This window comes from Paroedura picta, chromosome 10 (genome assembly GCF_049243985.1).
Source record: "Paroedura picta isolate Pp20150507F chromosome 10, Ppicta_v3.0, whole genome shotgun sequence".
Taxonomy (NCBI): Eukaryota; Metazoa; Chordata; class Lepidosauria; order Squamata; family Gekkonidae; genus Paroedura; species Paroedura picta.
The window spans coordinates 52,944,807-52,965,904 of NC_135378.1; the positions used below are offsets into that span (position 1 = coordinate 52,944,807).

Consider the following 21,098-nt stretch of genomic DNA (forward strand, 5'->3'; position numbering starts at 1 on the left):
AGTGCTCTCTGCTTTGATAGCAGTGCTCAAGTGGAAGATATGAAGGAGAAAGAAGTCAGGCCACAGTTACGGGGTGTAAAGGCTGTTGCAGTCTAAATCATTATTTCAGCTAGCCCTCCACATTTACACAGGCTGTGGTCTCATTTTAAGGCTTTCAAAACAGGTTCATAGTGACGATTCATTTTTAAATGCCCTAATATACAATGCAGTCAGGTGTAGGTGTTTTTAAATCTGAGGCAAGGATCTTTAGACATCAGCATTTAAACTTTCATTGTTAACATCTGGAGAGATTGTTCAGGCCATCCATTAAACATTTACAGGCTGAGCAATACCCATTGAAAAACCAGGACTCCACATTCAGCCTGTTCACTGTTTTTGTTTCTATTTAAAAAGGCACTCGCCTATATATTTAAGATCTTTCCGTGGCACTTGTGAACTATGGGAGCAATCTGTTCTGTTCTATGGGAACCACAATGAAATAGTTATATGTACTCAGAAGTAAATCCCTTGTTTTTCAGTGTGGCTTGCTCCCATTAAAGCTTCCTTGGAATCTCAGCCATTGAAACCTATTAGTGGAAAACATGCTTGGACAATACATCTCACCTTTATCCACTCCACCCCCAATTGTTGATTGAAAAACGCTTTTCATATGAAACAAAAGATTTTTTAAAAACTTGGTGATCTTCCTCCTCCATGGATTTTGTAGACAGTCATAGAGAGTTTTATAGAAATAATTATTTTGAATCCCAAAATAGCTGTATGGCTTTCATAATAATATCTATATTTAGCCTTCCAGGGATATATTTCCAGTTATGGAATTTCCCTCTGTTTTATGCTAGCACAGAAAATGCAGGTCTGCTGCCAGAAACACAATCCCTGCACTTTGTCCTCCTGCCTTCTTGGATATATAGCAAATTTTGACTACATCCTGACATTGTCCAATGGGGCATTTCCCCTGTCACTGTCCAGGTCACCAGGTTGCAGGCCAGGAAAATAATATGAGTGCTTCATGCCATGCAATAAGCATCACAACAGTATCATTTTGGGCAGCTGCCCCGTGTTTCTTAAAATGTGAAGTTCCAAGACTGAACTAACAGTTTTGGGGACACAATCCCTTTCCTTGGCTGGCTTCCAAATAAACATGTACAAAGCTGTTTTGGATGAAGAGAAATATTACAGCTCAAATTTCATATTTTGTGTCCTTTTTTATTCCCTTTGACACCAAATATATTGGGAAAGTGTTTATCGTATTGGTGTTGCATCATCACAAAAAATAAAATTGCTCATCCTGATTCATCTAGAACAGTGGTCCCCAACCTGCGGGCCGCGGCCCGGTGCCGGGCCGCGAAGGCCATGGCGCCGGGCCGCGGCTCCCTCTCCCCGACCCCCCGCAGTAAAAAACTTCCCAGGCCCGGGAAGCTTCTTACTGCGGGAGGGCGGGGAGAGGGAATCAGGGCCGGGCCGCGCATCACACATGCGCGGCCCGCAGGTGCGGCCCGATGCGCGGGCGCGGCCCGATGCCCTGCCGGTCCCCAGCCTTGGAATGGTTGGGGACCACTGATCTAGAAGTTTGTAACCTAAAAAATCCCCTGATTAGTCACCAACAGTTGCCCTATTGAAACTTCATATTGTATGACAATTTATGTTGCAATGATGGATGGTCACCATACAGCCATCACCAGAGGAGAAATACTCTCATTAATACTTACGGATTTAGCAATATGTTTTGATGCATTCACTCATAAATGCTATACTGGCCAGTATTGATGGAAATACACTTAGGGAACTTTGGTCTGAAGTTTCTCAGAAAGCCAACAATAGTATCTCCAGATGTAGTAATTTGACAACTTCCATACAGCTTGCCCCTTTTTGTCCCCTGGAAACAACAAAAGATATCCCCATATTAACACCCAGTCAATTAATTGTGGTCAAACTCCACTTTGGTAAGTAGTAGCAAACAAACAGTTACTGTAATGAGGAGCCTCAAGAATTGTCAGTGCCTATATAACCAAAACACATTTATTATCTGGATCCTATCTGAAGACCAGTTCCTGGACCCAAGTTATTTGAACATCGCTCAGCCAATGATGAACATCTCTTATGCTTGGGCAAGGTGTTTAAGTGGATGTGGATGTGTAACTCCAAATTTTATGAAGAGAGAATGGGTTGAATCTAGGCAGCTTTTCCTATAGTAAAAAAGGGGGGAGAGAGGTCCACTTTGACCACCATGGGGCTATGCTGAGGATCATGGGAAATGCATAGGAAAAAAAGTGTGACCAACGCTGTAGTGAAAAAGGAAATTGAGCAAGGTTGAGTGAATCCATATGCATTTCAATCTGGCTTCCAGTCGGGCTTTATTATGCTGTCCTGGAGTACAGCTGTGTGACATAAATGCCCAACTCCACAGGACTGTTCAGCTGACCTACAGATTGTTACATAACAGTCTTCAGCTATGGTGAAACATACTTGTGTCATTAAAGGACTGCATTTTAATTTCTCTAAAAAGAAAAAAAACAGTTTTTTAAATGGTCTGTGGATATCTACATGTATGAGCATCTATAACTAACACTTTGGACCTCTGTAGATCTTTATTTATGTCACCTGTGATGGCCTCCCAAATGGCCTTTTCAGCCTAGGTGGACTCAACAATATCAGTTCTTGTTGATGGATGGAGATTTTCCCATTATTTCCAGATAGCACATCCACATCCTATAAGTTTCTGTTATGCCATATATTTAAGTAACTAGAAATAAAGCCCATTTTATATCTAAATAAAATGGGCACTACGGGAACCTGTCCCTGGGGAAGCTTTCGCAGGGCGAAGGCAGTCCTGGAGTTTTGAAGGGTTTTGAAGCCTTCTGTGCCGGGGCGCAGAGAAGGCTGGCACCCGCCCCCCCCCCTCCAGCCACCCTGAAGGGTTTTGAAGCCTTTGCGCCCCAGGAGGAGGCTCGCCGTGGTGAGCCTGCTCCCAGAGCGCAGAGAAGGCTGGCGGCCGCCCCTGCCACCCACTCTGAAGGCTTTCAAAGCCTTCTCTGCACCACGGGAGGAGGCTCGCGGCGGCAAGCCTCCTCCCGGGGCGCAGAGAAGGCCGGCGGCCGCCCCGCCACCCACCCTGAAGGCTTTTGAAGCCTTCTCTGGTCCCGGGAGCAGGCTCGCCGTGGCAAGGCTGGTCCTGGGGCCCAGAGAAGGCCGGCGGGAGGTGCCCCCCCCCCACGGTGAAGGCTTTGGAAGTGGGGACCTGGGGAGGGAAAGGAGCAGGGACGCCTCGTCTTTGACACGGTGTCCCTGCTCCTTTCCCGAGATGGAGGAGAGGGCAGGCCGGAGGACTTACCGCGCGGGCTGGCTGTCCAGTCTGTTTGGCAAGTCCTCAGCCAGGGCAGGTGAGGCTGGGCCAAGTAGCTAATTGGCTGGCTGGCCCTGGCTGGACACTTGGAGGGGCCAATCAGGAGCCGCTTAGCGGCTCCTGATTGGCTTCTCCGAGTTTTTATCCCAGACAGGGCCCGCCCTAACTCCTCCCCAGGTGGCCTTACCCTTTTATTTAATCCGCTCCGCAGAAGTGGTTAAAGATATGTGATTCCCAGTATAACTGCAAAAGGGATTTGGCATGTAATTCAGGAACACAAGTAACAATCTGGGGCCTATAAGGAATCATTTGGAAGGAAGCGTCAGCTATTGGAGAGCTGTATCTCCCCTCACTTCATACTCCACCTTCTCAGATTCCATAAGCTATAAAGTGCCAGAGCAGTCCAGTTGCCTCCATCTCTCTGTTTTCTTTCCCCTCATTTACTGACTCATCTGTTCTCAGGCAATGAACATGATCAGTCCTGTGTAGGCTATCAATAAGGGAGCTATTTCTTTTTAAATTACAGACTAATATTTTTGCTACTTATCTAGGGAGTTTCAAGTATACAGATGTTTTTAAGCAGAGGCTAGATGGAAATGCTGGTTTTGTGAACTTAGATGGGCCAGAAGGGATGTGTCAGTGTTTGTCTCTTGTGGCCCTTCCTTATATACCCAGGGAATTGCTAATCGCCACTGTCTCTCTCTCTCTCTCTCTCTCTCTCTCTCTCTCTGTGCTTCCTGGAGCATACCCAGACCCAGTAAGGCATTTCTCCCTTTTTCTTATGGTTAATTTACAAAGTCAGATTCAGTTCAGGAAGTCAAATATGTAGAAATCTCTGACTTGTCTGTGAATAAGCTGGTTCTGCTTTTTTAATGATTGGCAGAAGCTCCCCACTATCTTAATAAAACAAAACAGTAGCCCTTTGTGGGCTATTATCTTCCTGAGGGGATCTAAATTCTAGAGTAGTTGCTAGAATGGGCTTTATCCAGTTTGAAAATGCACAATATGTGAAAGATGGCAAATATTTTGTTAGGAGCAAAGCGAAGTTCCCTTGAATCCTAGCAGTATCAACAGCAACTGACAAATGCCTACTCTAACGGAAGTGCTGGAATTCAGGAGCATAAAATAAACATAAAATGTGGGGCGGAAGAGAACCTGAGTGCCAGTTCTTATTGTTTTATCCTTTTCATCGTGGGTATAGGATGAAAGGAAACTCTTGGTTCGTTGTTCAAGCAAGGAGGCTCTTGCTTGAAGGTCTTGTTTGGCAGATGTCAGTTGAAAGCTCAGCAAAGGAAGAGGCTGCCACATCAAGCTCTGCTGGGTGATTTTAGACAAATGTGTCATGTGTGACATGGAAAGACGGCGTGCCGTACATTAGTGATTTCCCCAGTGTTTGGATCAGGTAGTAATGTGCTGAGAAAGTGCTCTTTATCTCTCTTCTCTGTGTACTTGAACAGCAATGGGGGAATGCTTTTGGTAGAAATTACTTTAGTCAGAAAAAAAGAATCCATTTACAATATGTGCCTCCTAACATCTTTCAGACAATGCATTGTATTAAAGAGGCATTTTTGATTAATGTTTTATAAACACTTTTCAGCATGACAGCTTGAAGCCCCTGTAAAATTGTAAATGCGTGGAGAGTGCTCACTTCCATAAAGTCAAATGCCATCTCCTGAAGCCTGCTCAGATCCTGTCAGCCATGGTGACATAGCATCAGTACCTTAGAGCATTAAAATTTATTTCCTTCATTTCTATAGCTGCAGATTTTATTTTGAAACTTGGTTTTAAATTTTCTTGAAAATACCTTAATATCTTGCTTGCTTAAAAGAATTATTATACAGTCAACGTAAGGTATGGAAGGGCAGTGGGACATTTTCTTAAAGGACCTGGGGAAGTGAAAAGGGCATGGTCACAAAGAGGTGGGAGGGAAGGGATGTATGAGGTTAGACAAATATTTTGGAGATGGCTGCTTGCAGTCATGTGGGCCAAGCTTGGGGCAGAATTAGGGTCTTGCATACCAGGAAATAGCATGTCACAGAATCACTGAGTAGGGCTCCCTGTTTTCATCTATGACCCTCCACTCCCAACTTGAGTGTGTGGACTGTGGAAGATTAAAAACAAAACCCATCTCTATGAATTTAGGAAGATTGTAAGTGGGTGGGAAGAAGAGATTTTGTTGGTACTTGGCTCTTTTGGCCCATTCTGGCATGTCCAGGGAAATGCCGATCACCACTTTGGGATCAGAGGGCAAATTTCTTCCAGGCCAGTCTGGCCAATGATTCTGGTGGGGGGGGGGGCATTATTTGGGCATGGAATTCAGGTCACTGTGGAGAGCAGTTAGCTATGGATTTTCTGCATTCTGCAAGGAATTAGACTAGATGAGCCTGGAGGTACCTTCCAACTCTTATGATTCTGCAATTCATGCAACTGTCCTGCCACTAAGGGATAGCCACCTGTAAGCCAGTCCCTCACAGGTTGGTGTATGCAACCCAGCAACAGTGAGTAAGGTGGCACCATGGAAGGTACTACAGAGGACAGCATAGAAGAAATAAAAAGAAAAACCTGCCTGTGATATTTAATGGTCCATGTTATTTATTTACGGATGGAGTCAAGAGACTATGAGCAACGTTGAAGTAGCTTTCTACCTTCTCAAGATTCCTGTAAATTTTATTCATGGGTGTAAATGGAAGTTTAATGGGACTGAAGAGGAAACCTGGGGATCAAGTGGTTGGACTGCAGATCTTCTCCTGCGTTTACTAATTATATTAATATAATTTGTGCTGGAGGACTCCCCATGGGGTCCCAAATGGCCTTGCCTAATGAAAGAATCAGGGCTGTTCAATAGCATACTTTGATACCAACGTGTAAACAAAAAGGGTCAAGGATATGATCAAACAGCTTTCTATAAAATTTGTCAAAGGGGAAAGGTAAGGAAGTGATCTAACTCTGGATGAGGAGGCTGACCTGATATACATTCTGGAGACCTGGCTTGGCAAAGAAAGAGTAGTCAGTTTCTCCCAGCTGTGCCCTTCAGGTTTCCTGGTGCAGCAGCATCTTTAGCTTATTGGGCAGGGGGGGGGAGAGAAACTCTCACCAAGTGCTTGGTCAGCCAGGGTCCCTGCTTTCAGTGTATTTACCTAAAGTTGGGAAATGTCTTGGAGCAGTCAGGGTTTTTGTTAGTGCATCATCCACTCCCTTGTCCAGTGATAAATGCAGTCTCAGATTTCATGTTGAGGATCTCAGTATACTTGGTCTTTCTGGATTTCATCATTCATCCTGAGACCATATTGATGGGATTTCATTTCTCCCTTGACAACCCAGAACATTATGATCCCTATGTGTATAGTAGAGCATACCATATAACACCATATTATCTCTATTCTCCAGGAATAATGTACATGGAACGGTAAAGGGGATAGGGCTTTTCTTCTCTGCCCTTGCTAAGAACCAACCATCACCTGGTGGATTTCAGACATTCATAACCTTTCCAGAGATGGAAAACCAGTTAAGAGGTCCTACCCTTTGAGGCTGATGGATCAAGAAGGCTTCCTGACCATCTCTAGAAAAATTTCCAGATAGCAAGATTGATGTCGCTGTTAAAGTCCTAGTTGACCTGCAGTTGTTTTCCATTGGTAAAATCTTGAAGATGCAGATATTTGAGCCCTTTCTCTTCCTTGTCTCATTTACATAGTAGCATTTTGCCTTTTAAAATTTACTGGGCAGATCTGTTCAGGTCTAGTTTGACCATAGAGAGGGTTATGCTAAAAGTAGTGATCACTATAGGTAAATGCAGAAAGTTTTGAAGTCCGCTAAAACAGTGGTCCCCAACCTTTCTGAGGTTGGGGACCGGCAGGGCATCGGGGCGCGGCCCGCGCGGGCCACACCCACGCATTGGCCGTGCCCGTGGGCCGCGCCCACGCGACGGGCGCGCACTCGTGGGCTGTGCCCGCGGGCCGCACCCACGCATCGGGCTGCGCCCCGCGGGCCGCGCCCGCACATCAGGCCGCGCCCACACGGGCGCAGCCGGCCCTGATTCCCTCTCCCCACCCTCCCGCAGTAAGAAGCTTCCCGGGCCGCTAGCTTGCGGCCTGGGAAGTTTTTTAATGCGGGGGGGCGGGGAGAGGGAGCCGCGGCCCGGCGCCATGGCCTTCATGGCCCGGCACCGGGCCGCGGCCCGCAGGTTGGGGACCACTGCGCTAAAACACAAGTCTCCTCTTTGACCACAAGAGGTTCTGTTGGGATCCTCAGTCCAACCTGCCATTTGAAACTGGAGTGCTGTTCAGCATTCTCTTCCAGCTCTTCCCCACTCCCACCCCCCACCCGCCGCATAGACACATTAACCAGAGTCAAAATGGCCACCCTATTTCACAACAAACGATTCAGGTTTTTTTTTAATTTGGAAAGAACTTTGAGAGCAGGAGCTTTATGTTGTATTATAAAATTCATACATGGCAGGAAACCATAGACATATTTGCTACGTGGGTGTGAAAATTTGGTAAGAACCAGAACTTACTAAACATCATAGAGTGAGGGAGGGTGTATGTCCGTTTTCTGCCGGAAGCCAAGAAAGGGGACTTGGCCTGCCTCCGTTAGTTTTTCTTGTGTAGCAATTTGACTAATTGACTAATGAAAACGCCAATGCTCAGTTTTCTGCATTCAGTTAATTCATTAACTTGATCAATAAATTATAGACTTGATTCCTGAAGGGCAGTGGAAGAGTGGGCAGTAGTTATACTGAAGACCTAGCGGGATCTTGTATGCTGACTCTTATTTGTTTCCTTGGAGATTCTGAATGGAATCAAGAAGTTGTTGATCTGCTCTAGACTTGCTTAACATTCTTCATGCATGTCTTCTGATGAATCAGAGCACCTGACTCTTGTGGCACTCTGATCTGAATAATAATTCAGTTTCCCTCTTGAAAAAAAAACCAAATAGAGCAAATAGTGCATCCATAAGTATTCATACAGAACAATTTGAATACTTTCTGAAATTCTGTTAAAATAAGATCTTTCACTTTTACGGGCACTTCAGTTAGATGTGCTGATGCTTTTAAATATATAAAAATGTTCTGAGATACTCTGCAGATTTATACTGAACAGATTTAATGTTGGTGTAACTGTCATAATCTATATCATCAGACTCTGCTTGCAATAAGTGAGGAGAGGAACTGGAGTGGGCAGATCGAAATAAAGATACCCAGATCCTCTTAGTTTCGCACTTTCATTCTTGGCTATCCATTTGAAGGAGTTAATCTCCTGCACTCTGCTATTTTTGTTAGAGCGACACCTGCTTGTGTCACTATTGTTCAAATCAGTGTTCTTGTTTTAATGTTAGGTTAGCACAGCTGCAGACTGAAATATCCAAGAACAGCCTGGCTCAGATTGATTTCCGGCTCGGTTTCCTTGACTATATGAAAATATGGTTAAAAAAACGCAACATCTCCTCTTAGGTCAAAGACAGAAAATTTTAAGAGTTTGCAGATACTTTTATAGCTTCCAAAGTAATAGTGTAGTTACCCTAGTTGTAAATCTTGCAGGATTTAAAACGTTTGTCTTTAGGAAATTTTTGATTTTACAAATAAGTCAAGGAACCATTTTTACAACTATGGGGCATGATTTTGAATTCTTTGACAAGCATGAAATATGTTAGTTTCCTAAAATTCAAGCAGTATTTATAAAAACAATATTTTCTAAATTCCCTCCTTCGTACTGTTTCCTGAAATGTTCTTTAGGGTTGTCTCTTCATCGTCTGTTATGAAATTAGCAGAGGGTGGAGTCTGATATGCATCAATGTTTCCTTAAAGTTAACATCCTGAATTGATTAGAATGTGTATTACATCAACTGAGAAATCTAATTAGCAACTGAACTGTATAAATCTGAGGGTTATGATATCCAACATTCTCCTTTTTTGTCACTAGTGACATGTCACTTGTGGCAGTAAGAGGTTTGGGTGGCTTTAAAGTATGGAAGCAATACCAATTTTGAGAGGGATGGAGTAAGGGTCTTGGTAAGGCTAGCCTATTTGTTATTGGCACTGAAAATACCTTGTTCAGGAACCACACCTGGGGTCTTGGAAAGTATATTCTCCTGAACCTGCAGCTGTACCTAGACCTCCTCCCAAAATCCCAACTTCCCAATGCATTCAACCTGTGGCTGCTTTTTAATTTCACATGGGGTGAAATGGAGAGCCTCACTTTTCATTCCAAGGCACAAGGAATGACTTCACGTGCTGTCTCTTTCGTGGAAGGGGGGGGGGCTCATAACAATGGGATATTTGTTCACGGACAAAGCAGGAGGGCTCAGAAGTAGCATCATATTGCTACAAGGAATATACTGAGTTTTGGGAGGGGGGGTTGAGGTAAGTAGATCTGGCATAGATAAAGGAGAGGGAGAGGGGAATCTAGGTCACCCCAAAGTATCTGCACAATTGCCCTGTAGCAGGGTACAAATTTGCATTGAGCCTCTGGCTGAAAGACTGGAGCTTTCAAATTGATAGGAGGTTTGTGCTCAGGGTCTCTCTGGTATTCTCGGCCACATCCTTATTTGCCAAAGGGAAAGGGCTCTTCGTTGCTGCTGAGGATTTGTTGTGTATTTACATCCTTCTGTTTCTTACAAGATCATTTGTGTCTCCATTCTTCCTGCACTATCTATTCTTTTTCTTTTTTTCTGAAATGTTTAAAAAGTAAAATGCTTTCCTATGATAGTTGACACAGATAACACATCAAAGCATTCTGAAGTTTAGCTGTCTTTCTGCCCACAGGAATACCAATGCTGAAGATTGTCTTTGAGGGCTATGAACACCTGTCTTTAATTTCTGTCCCTTTACTTATCTATCATCCGGCTCAGATCCTCCTTGGTAGTGTCTTAGTACCAACAATAAAATCTTGGATGATTTCTAGACAAAAGGTAAGGAATTGTTGTTATTTTATTTATTAACTATGAGACTTAGAGTGGCTTACAATAGAATAAAACATCTAAAATGGGTATAAAACTATACATTTGAAAACATACATTAAAACAAATCTAAATAGTTGCCCGCTTTCCTATCATGGATGAGGGTTCTGACAGGGAGGCTGGTAGACCAGATGGTTTTAGGCAGGGGTAGTCAAACTGCGGCCCTCCAGATGTCCATGGACTACAATTCCCATGAGCCCCTGCCAGCATTTGTAGTCCATGGACATCTGGAGGACCACAGTTTGACTACCCCTGGTTTTAGGCCTTCACCACTGCCTGGGAGAAGACCTCTGTCTTAAAAACCCTGCAACATTATCTGACTATAATTAGCATGCTGCATTTTAAAAAAGGAATCTGTGTTAGACTAAACAGAAGGTATCAAACCTCAACAAAAGCAGGCACGGGTGAACCATCACAACTGTTCTGCTATTCAAATACGGTACCATCAGCACTTGCTCCTTTAAAAAGCCAATCTGTAGGGTAGAGAACCTGGCGGAGCTGAAGAGGGATGCTCTGCTGTTCACATTGCTGGCATCATCATAGGTAGCACATAAATAAATGCAAATGTTAACTGTAAACAGCACTGTACTACATTTTCCCCTTGCCTGTCTTAAGAGTGGCCCATGGTATAGCTGCTGGCACAATGAAGAGTTGTCTTTTGCTCTGTCCAGATTTCATAACCAATAGAAACAAAAGGGGCTTGAAAACTGGAATTTTAGTTACTGATGTGACATATAACAACCACACCAATTGTTTGGCAGCTCAAATAGTAAGATAAAGAATTATGTAAGATAAAGAATAGTCGCCTTCCCTTTCCTCTCCCGACAACAGACACCCTGTGAGGTGGGTGAGGCTGAGAGAGCCCTGATATCACTGCCCGGTCAGAACAGCTTTATCAGTGCTGTGGTGAGCCCAAGGTCACCCAGCTGGCTGCATGTGGAGGACAGGGGAATCAAATTTAGCTTGCCAGATTAGAAGTCTGCACTCTTAACTGCTACATCAAGCTGATGGGAAAGACTTCTACCTGAGACCCACTGCAAAGGAAACAATAATGACCCTGATAAACCAGTATGACAGAGCCTCTTGTGGCGCAGAGTGGTAAGGCAGCCGTCTGAAAGCTTTGCCCATGAGGCTGGGAGTTCAATCCCAGCAGCCGGCTCAAGGTTGACTCAGCCTTCCATCCTTCCGAGGTCGGTAAAATGAGTACCCAGCTTGCTGGGGGGTAAGCGGTAATGACTGGGGAAGGCACTGGCAAACCACCCCGTATTGAGTCTGCCATGAAAACGCTGGAGGGCGTCACCCCAAGGGTCAGACATGACTCAGTGCTTGCACAGGGGATACCTTTACCTTTACCTAAACCAGTACGGGGGGGGGGGGGGGTTGCTATACTTTTATTTCTCCAAAGTCCAGTGCTTTTATTTCAGGTCTTAATGAGTCTACACTAATTAATGAGTTTATTTTAATTATTTGTTATATTTCCATGCAAACACTTTTCTTTTGTTTCCCCCCCTAAATATTAGTCTAATTACACAGCTTAGTATGACTATTTTTATAAATCAGGAAGTTTGTTTTTGCTTCAGGAGCAATAATTACAATAGATTTTGATATTGTGCCTGGATAATGGTCTCCTACTTTGAAAGCAAACATGTCATCTTCACCTTGATGTTTATTATTCTATCAACGCCTTGGCTTCTCCTTGGCATTTCTCTCATGGTGGAAAACTGTTATCCAGGCAGAAAGCTCAGCTCCACTGACATCCGTGCTTAATTATGGTACTAACATGTGATCTCTTTATATGAAATGGAATTTAAATATTTAGAAGTTCATCGACTAGGGGGTGTTCCTTCTTGGCAAGTCATACAGCATAATCACAAACAACACTGGAAATGTTTATACCGCTGTTATTAAGTTCAGTTCATCCTTATGCGCAAACTCAACCTTATGCTTGCATGTGACCTAGTCTCAGTCTGTTTGTACTCCTTGTTTAACGATCTGGGTTTTTTTTCACCAAAATGGGCATTAAAATGTAAATATGCATTCCTCAATCTTGCTTCACTATATGTTGGAACATTTAATTGACAGTCTTTCATTAGATTCAAAGGTTATTTTGGAAATGTCCTAAAAACATCAAAGTAGCAGATATTATACATAAATTGGGTTGGATCCTGTAATTCATCAGTGGAAGCCTTGATGGTCATCAGTCTTGTGAAGAGCACTTCACTGATAGAAGGGGAAAAGAGAACAATTTTTGCCTGTTTCTGACCCGTTTGGCTGTTACTCCAGGCAGGTCTCATGATCCCAGGAAGAGATTTATTCCCAGAGTAAGAAATTGACGGCAAGGGAATGGGGAAAGTCAGGAAGCCCCCTTTTTCCTGTCTTTCTATTCATCTTTATGGAAGACCACTGTACTAGTCTAAGCGTTCCTTGTTTTCTTTCTTCATCTAGATAACTTCCACTTCTGCCTAAATCAGGGGTAATCAAACTGCGGCCCTCCAGATGTCCATGGACTACAATTCCCAGGAGCCCCTGCCAGCGAATGCTGGCAGGGGCTTCTGGGAATTGTAGTCCATGGACATCTGGAGGGCCGCAGTTTGACTACCCCTGGCCTAAATTCCCCAGCATGCACATTGTGCTGTATGTGCAATACTTGTTCTTTATCTAAGCAGTTGGCAGGAGCAAAGTAGGACATGGGTTAATTTGCCTGCCAACAAGAAAAGACCTGAATCTCTAAATAAAGAGGGAGTGGGCGGAAAGAACTATGGGTGGCATCCCCGGGCTATGATGAACAGTCACCTAATCTTTGGAACAAGACTAAAGTGTCCTTCTATTCCCTTAGGAAATCCTTTTATGATCCCAGGAGAGTCCTCTTCGTCTAGGTAGCATCACTAGGCTCTAAAGGTCAAACCAGATCCATTCATGATTTTTAAAGCAAAATGGTAGCCGTGCATGTTCCTTTTCAAATTTAGAAATAAACATTCTACTTGCAGGATTTCACTGCTCACAACTGACCCCCCCCCTTCCCCCAGGCTCTCTTGGTCTAACAATCCACGGTGAAACCACTTGAGAGGAGAAGGACACAAATCTCTTCTTTGGCCCCACCCACAATGGCCCTGATCTAAACTGAGGCTCTGCACAACTTTTGCTTCCCTTTCAAAAATGCTAGGAAAGCCATTCATAAATTGCTTAGCATGATGTCTAGTTTGACCATAGGAAAAGGTGCCACCAGAGAACCAGACTCTTTTGTAACTATCCTGTGAAGAGTGTCAATAGCTTTTATCTACATTGGAGAAATGTCATAGGGTTAGCCTTGTTTTTATGAATGCCATAAACTGATCCTTTATTTTACTATTTGCAGGCACTGAAGTTGACAAAGCAGCCCAAGATGCCAGTGAAAGTATAACAAGAGAAGAAATTCACTGAATGTACATATGTACAATACTGTACATACACAGAGACAACTCAGAAAACAGGCATATGTGAATGTTGCTTCAATACTTTATTTTTATAGATACATATGATTGATATATATATATATTTAAAATACCAATTGAAGTGCCTTAAAATACCTTTGAAAAAAAAAAGCATTGATTCCAAAGCCACATGGCTGGTTACTAGAAAAGGTTGCACACGTTTTTGAGATCCTTTAATATATATTTTTAAAAATCTTAAGTGAACAAGACTTGGAGCTTCTGTCATTGCACATTCTCAGAGACAGCAGGCACAATCCACCAAAAAACAACCCTCTCTCAAAATGCGTGAAGATTGAATGGGAGCCAGATTCAGTGGACCATGCTGAACTGTTCACGTTAGTATTTTAAACCAGGACCTAACAAACCAGGGACAATTCACTTCTGGCTGCCGGCAGGAAAGCACTTTCTGAAGTTCTCGTTGAGAGTAACTTGAATTTCTGTGTGATTCCATAACCCTCCCTGCTCGTATGATTGTGACATGCCTTTTTCTTCTGTGTACACTCAGCATGGGGCCATCCATTGGAAGAGAAACTGAAGAGCATGAATTATTTGCATTTGTTGACACAGTTGTCTAGACATTCCTTCAAAGTTAATGGTTTCTCACGACAACTCTCTCCGTTCCATTTTTATGATATTGTGGCATTGTATATCTTAAACGCATCATGAGCTCTTCAAAGAGACGGCCCGGAGCTTAGGCTGGTAGGGAATTATCTGTGATCTGCAGCTAGAGTCGTCTCTCTCCCCCCCTCCTGGTTACTATTGTTAACCTAAACCAAGCAACAAAAGAAGAAGAAGCTTGTTTCCTTTTTCTTGCCCAAGTTCATTACATGCCTTCCCACAGTGACAAAATACAAGGTACTAAATTACAGTGGTCATTTCTCCACAGTTTACAAAGCTGTAGTTTTGTTGGATCTTGAACCCCATATAGAACCTTCTGAGGGTGGGGAACTGGTGGCTGTTGGTCAGCCAGCAAATGTACTGGTGTGCTTTATACATTTTAAGGAGCACTGGTGATGAAAGGGGGGGGGGGGAATTATATAATCTGACAATCAGTTGTAGCTTGAATTTTTTTAAATGGAATTTTCTTTACATTTTTATAGAAGAGATGACTATTCATGTATTAATGGATATGGAGGGAAGGGTAAGCACTGCACCTTATTTGAGACAGGTGTCGTTAGGTTAAGTGGAGTTCTCAGCACCAGACACATCAAGTATGTCCTCATGACCTCAGTAGTCCTGCAGCTTCATCCGTAATTCAGAGGCCCTCTGCCCACAAAGAGCTTCATAGTGTCCTCCATTAAAGGGATGTGCTAAGAGCCAGGGGTGCACCCTGAAATTGCACACAGAATTCTTGGGCTGAGAAGATCAAGTATAACCATGTTCTGCAGCAGGTTAATGGAAAGATAGGACATCATATTCTTAGGGAATAGTAGATGGCTTCAGTATTACTATTAACAACATCTTAATTGTGAGTCCATTCCCTGAGTTTAATCATGCTATACTGGGATCAACCATTCTGCCCAAATAATTTTGTTGGGTGCTAAGCGGAGGTGCCTCGGATGGCAATGTTCTGTATCACACAAGGTTCAAGTATCTTTAGTCATGGATCGTTTTGGGAGAGAAAACAAATGTATGAAACAGCAGTGTGCCCTAAGGCCAGTGAGGATTAACATACCATACCATTAAAGTTTAACATCCCGTTAAGTGGGTGTTATGAACTGTTACGTAGAAATTAATTCTTTTTTTTAATGGTGCGCCACAATGATGTTCCTAACAAATATGCCTCTAGAGGATTACCTAAAACCAATCACAAGCAGGGTTCTTGATTAAGTGGACCAAACATGCTTTGCAAAGCTTCCCCTCATTTAATGTTTGTCGGTTCATCTTTTCTTGGTGGTTAAAGCATGAACAAACAAAAAGGTTAGCTAAGGGCACCCCATATTGTTGTTCCCCCTCCCCTACAGATCTTTCTCTGAACCTCCAGCATGCATGTTCTCCCAACTCATAGTCCTTCTGTTCATAAGCTGAGGAAGAAAATGAGGTCCAAGAATGTTGTGGTTGCCTGTTCCAAAACAGCTTTGTGTGCAAAGGAAATAAATAGGAATCATACAAAAGTGCAAGCTTTGCTCATGTGCAAATCCAGATAATTTTGACATTTCTGGCATATAAAACAATGTTATTCCCATTAGTTCACAACCTACCCTTCTGTCCTGTCGTCTGAGTTATGTCTGCTCTCAATCAGTCACAACACTGCGAATATTCCAACAGATCTACCTCGAATACACCACCACCATCAGTTCATGGCTTTTAACTATAAAATGTTGTCATGGTGATTTCATTGATATGTTATCCTATTTAAAATTGTTCCATGGAGCAGTGGCTTTATGTAGGTCCTTTTTGGCTATAACTGTTGATGGCTTGGGACAGCCTAAATGGTGTTATGTTTCTTCCTGTTTTTACATAAGTGACTGTTGGATGGATTGTTCTGAAGGGGACATAAAGCAAAACTGAAGTACACCTCTTAAATCCATGCTTAGTAGAACTTAATTATTCATATCCAAAATGTTGCATTACGTTTAAAGACTGTTAAGATGTTCATTTCATGCCTCCAGTTATGCCTACATGTCCTTATAAAAGAAACTGATTGGGTAGTAGTTGATTAGTGTAGAATTGGGAAATGGGCAAATTGATGGGTTTGCGGTTTATTTTTGTAAGTTGACTTCATTTTTTCCTGAGTCAATCTTTCCGTTTGCTTCTTTTAAAAATGCAAACTTTTTTTAAAAAAATGACTGATTAAATTGAAAACTGCAAAGTTTCTCAAGAGTGTTTTGCATTTCTTGCTTGATTCTGAAAATGTCAAAGACTTGGTGTAATGTAGACAATAAGAGACCCTGGCAGAATACAAAGTATTGGTTTTGACCCCAGAATTGGTTTTGATCTCGGTTTCAAATTTGCTGGAGTGTTTCCAGCCAATAAAATGTCCCAGCAGGTTAGTAATGGCTACTTTTTAGAATAACAGGTATCTCAGACATTGTGTGCTTCTAGAGCAGGCTTTCCTAAAACCCTGGGGCTTCCTGACAGCCCTGGAAGAGTTTCCTGAATGGGTGGGTGTTAATTCATTTCTAATATATTTTCAAAACTTGTTAAGCATCTATTAGATGATATGATCCTCTACAGCAGTGGTTCTCAATCCAGGGGTTGGGACCCGTTTTGGGGGTCAAACAACCTTTTCACAGAGGTCGCGGCAGGGCAAGTAGCTTGGCTGGGGGGGAACACTACTGTTGCTGCAAGATCGGCATGGTGGGACAAGAGGAAGAACTGAACTGAGAAACCCGGGGGGAAAACCCAATTTATATACAATCATGAATAATGGATCTTCACACCATTGGTCAGTTTTGGTTTAATTTCTGTGAAAAAACACTTACATTGTTTTATAGTTGGGGGTCATCGTAATATGAGGAACTGTATTAAAGGGGTTGCTCTACAGTCATGTTGACCTGACCCCACCCCAAAATGGCCAATGATGGGCCTAGAGGGGTTGGAAAGGGGAAGGGCCCCTAGTAGGTGTGAACACAGCTAAGTTTCCCAACTATATTCTGCACCATCAAGTCACTTCTGGGATTACTCAAAGCCTGAAGAATGTTTCAGGGGGTTCTCGACAGTAAAAAAAAAAGATGAGAAAAGCTGTTCTAGAGCTTCATACAGAATCTTAGTATTCGATGCTGTTGCTTTCTGCTGTTACATCTCATGAAGTCTGAAGAAGATAGGCAAGGGGTCTTAGTAACTTCAATACTACATCCAACTCAACCATTTTTGCTATCGATATAGCCAGATGGACATTCTTGCTTCTCTGTAAAATTAGAGAATAGACACATAGTTGTCATGTTTAGTTGTTACCACTGCATAGATCAAAAGTATCAGACAGGAGAGAGCCATCTTCATGAGTTCCATAACCTTGTGATTTGAAGAAGCCAAATCCCTGGGGCTTGCTTTGATTGGATTGGCCCTGATACAGCATAGCTGGTTCCCCCACAGTGTCCTGTGAGTCCTATACTTTGAGCTCTGTGATAGAAGAAAGGTACAGGGCCTGTAAGACAGAGCTCTTCTGCCAGGCCTTTGGTTGAGGTCAGGCTGGGGTGGAGTGGGGTGGGGTGGGGGACGGTAGTGATCACACACACACACTTTACCTCTCCACGGACATCTAGTTACACCTGGACACTGAAGAGGTAGGGAGAGGGTTTGGATTGAGTTGGAGTGCTGAATTGGGAGGGTGTGTGGGAGGAGAATTTTGACTGATATATTGTTTTATGCAGTGTTGTGAGCTGCAGCAAGCCAGCTGACCTGGGAGCGGCAACCTATACGGTCAATCACTCAATAATAAATGCAATAAAATAAATGTCCTTACTGTGCAATATAGGCCTTTTATGTAGGGACGTGTGGTTAATAAATGAAGTCTATCAGTAGTTTAGATGCCACGAGCAGCATTCATCCCATTACCAGGCTCTGGGGAAATGGCTGCTGCCATGTTTCTGAAGCTGTCCACCCACATTGAGCTGCTCACTCTTAGAGACGGATAATGGGAAGGAGGTAGGGAGGCACGAGAACCCGCCGTTTCTGCTCATGTTCTGCTCGTCAGTTACAAACAAGGAGCTGGTTCTTCAGTGCATTGTTCACCAGGTTACCTTTTGTATATTCAGGCAGAACGATCCTCAGTGTTGTGCCTGGCACATTCTTCCACAGTCCTGTGACAGCCCTAGTTTTGGCTTTTCTCCTTCAGAGTTGTCACTCAACAGCCAATTGAATAAACAAAATAATGGGGGCAACCAAAAATTATACATTAAAAATATCTTATAGTTGGGTTTCACTTAATTGTGTGTTGTTGTTGAAGTTATTTTGCACCTGCCCATTCTTGCCCAGCCTTGACCTACAGCCATGATCCGGGGGAAGGATCGGTTTCATCGACTGCACTGCTGCCAAAGGAGCTTTCAAGGCCCCCAAACCCTACAGCTACTGTGCAGCCGCAAAGCTGTTCAGCTGCTGTTCCAGTCAGACGGCAGCGAGGAGAGGATAGCCAGGATGTGGCTCAGGAACAATTGTGGCTGTAGAATACAGAACGTTCACCTGCCGGACCTGTTTACTGCTAGGTTCTCGGCATCCCTAGCTGGTCGAAGCAAGGCAGCTTTTATGAACTACAGCCAATAGTGAAGTTATTTTTACTACTTGAGTAATTTTATTTGTCTGCACAATCTTACATAAACCTTTATCTCTCGATAGGAAAATATGGGGCTGGAAATGAGATTATCACACTTCTCTACCACGACTGAGGCAAGCTCTGTGGCCCATAAATAACCGTGTGGAGAATTGTACTCCAACGCTGTACAATTATCCATTCTAAAGGAGGACCTGTTTCTTTCTGCCGATACTCTTTAATTCCCTTCACAATGCTTTATTGGATTTCTTAAATAGTGCCTTTAGGAAACTGGAACAATAATTTAAAAGGGTGCCGTACTTAAATACAATTTCCTCTTTTATGAAACTTAGGTGAAAATTTCAGGGCTACATTGTTTTTACAATGTGTGCTCAAAGATGTGATAAAATTAAAACTATTTACCCAGATGCTTCTCTGTGCTTTAAAAACAAACTCTCTTTTCCCCAAAATGGTTCTCTAGAATCCTGAAGTTTTGGTCGAGACTTTTTCGACCATTGTACCCAAGTTTATGCTTCCTCCAGTCCAGCTGTAATTTAAAAAAAAAATTACTTGGTCAGAGTTCTTACCTCTTGTAACTTTTGAAAGTCTTAGTTCACTGGGATTGCTACGTGAATACAAAGGTGAATAGAAAACTTCTTCTCAGCATTGCTGCTTCAATAGTGAAATCTCATCTGCGCCTCACAGCAGGTAGTCTTCTGGAGGGGAGGGGGCTTTTTTCTTTTCTCTCCTTGACTTCCTTTCTGTTGAGAAAATGGAACCATTGATGTTTCAAAAGGGACTTCAGCGCCTGGCAATCAGTTTCTACTTGTGGGATGTCTTTGTCAACTGCAGTGTGAATACATTTTCTTCTCATTTCTTTCTGTTCTGGCAGTGGCAGGCAATTCCGCTCCACTCACAAGCAAGAGCTCTGCTTGGTGCGTGTGCCTAAGCAGGCCATGAAAAACGCTTTTACGTGAGACAATCAGATCTTTGGGGTAAATGAGATTCTCCTTTCATAGTTATGTGAGCTTTCCAGTGAAGTAAATGTGCAGGTACTAGGCCTGGAGATCACTGGATAGCATCCCATTACTCTGAAGGTAAGTGAAAACCCCCAGCAATCTCTCTCTTTCCCTGACTGTCCCTTCAGATATTTGTTGTGTTGTGACTGCATATGGTCCAGTCTCCTAGTCACTTCTTAGCAAGTGCAAGAAAAGAGAGAAATTGCATGTTGGAACAATTCTTACCTGGGAGGAACTGGTGGAGCACACGGACACATGTGAGATTTTGAGCCAGACCAGACTATTGGTCCATCAAGCTCAATTTTGTCGGCCCTGACTGGCAGTGGCTCTCCAGATTCCATACTATCTGAGCCTTATTACTGCAAATAATTGCTTTAGGATGCTTAGGGCTGATCCTGCGTTGAGCAGGGGGTTGGACTTGATGGCCTGTATGGCCCAACTCTATGATTCTATGAAATGCTGTGAGATGCCAAGCAGATGCTCTATCACTGATGTGGATCTTTCCCTACAGATGAGTCAGGAGGAGGCCATTTCACCTGAGTTCCCTTTCCCTGCACTGCACCTTTGAGAAGTGTTCAAAAGAAAATAGGCTGTTCACAGATGGGGAAGGAAGGGGAAGACTTGCTTTTCCTTTGTGAGCTCCCAGTCTGAATCCAAAGCTGACTGTTCCAAAGTATGTTCATTGCTATGCATGTGGCCGCAATACAGCCACAGATCTCCACACGCAGTTCTAGTTACTGGATATGGACTTATGGAAAGACCTTGGGCCAGTTGCTTTCTATCAGTCTGCCTCACAGATTTGTGGAGGAGGAGGCTGCTTTTTCCAGCAATTAGCTGTTTTGTCTTACAACAGACTTAGTTGGTTCCAAAACTTTGGTGAAATCCAAGCAACCTGGAATTACATCTGTCCACTTATCAGTTTGGATCCCTCTTTATGACCGTTTACACACTTGGAGGTTTCATGCCGGGCTGCAGGCTGGAGTTTTAGTCGTGGTAGGTTGCCCCACCTCTTCTTGCACCCACCCGGGGGAGCATTTGGCCTGGTGCACATCAATTGCCCCCAATCTGTGTTCCTGCATGGGAGGTGGGGCAGTGAAGTTCCCAGTGCATAAACAGTCTAGGAG

At 43.4% G+C, this 21,098-nt stretch overlaps 1 protein-coding gene across 3 annotated transcripts in view; it reads left to right on the forward strand.

Moving 5' to 3' along the window:
• Positions 1–16,582, forward strand: part of SLC10A7 (solute carrier family 10 member 7) — a 163,753-nt gene extending 147,171 nt beyond the window's left edge. For all 3 annotated transcript variants that reach the window (XM_077300164.1, XM_077300163.1, XM_077300162.1), the window contains 2 exons: positions 10,104–10,249; positions 13,653–16,582. In XM_077300164.1, the coding sequence (XP_077156279.1) occupies positions 10,104–10,249; positions 13,653–13,697 (191 nt within the window). In that variant the 3' untranslated portion in view covers positions 13,698–16,582. The remainder of the gene's footprint in view (positions 1–10,103; positions 10,250–13,652) is intronic.
• The last annotated feature ends 4,516 nt before the right edge of the window (positions 16,583–21,098 follow it).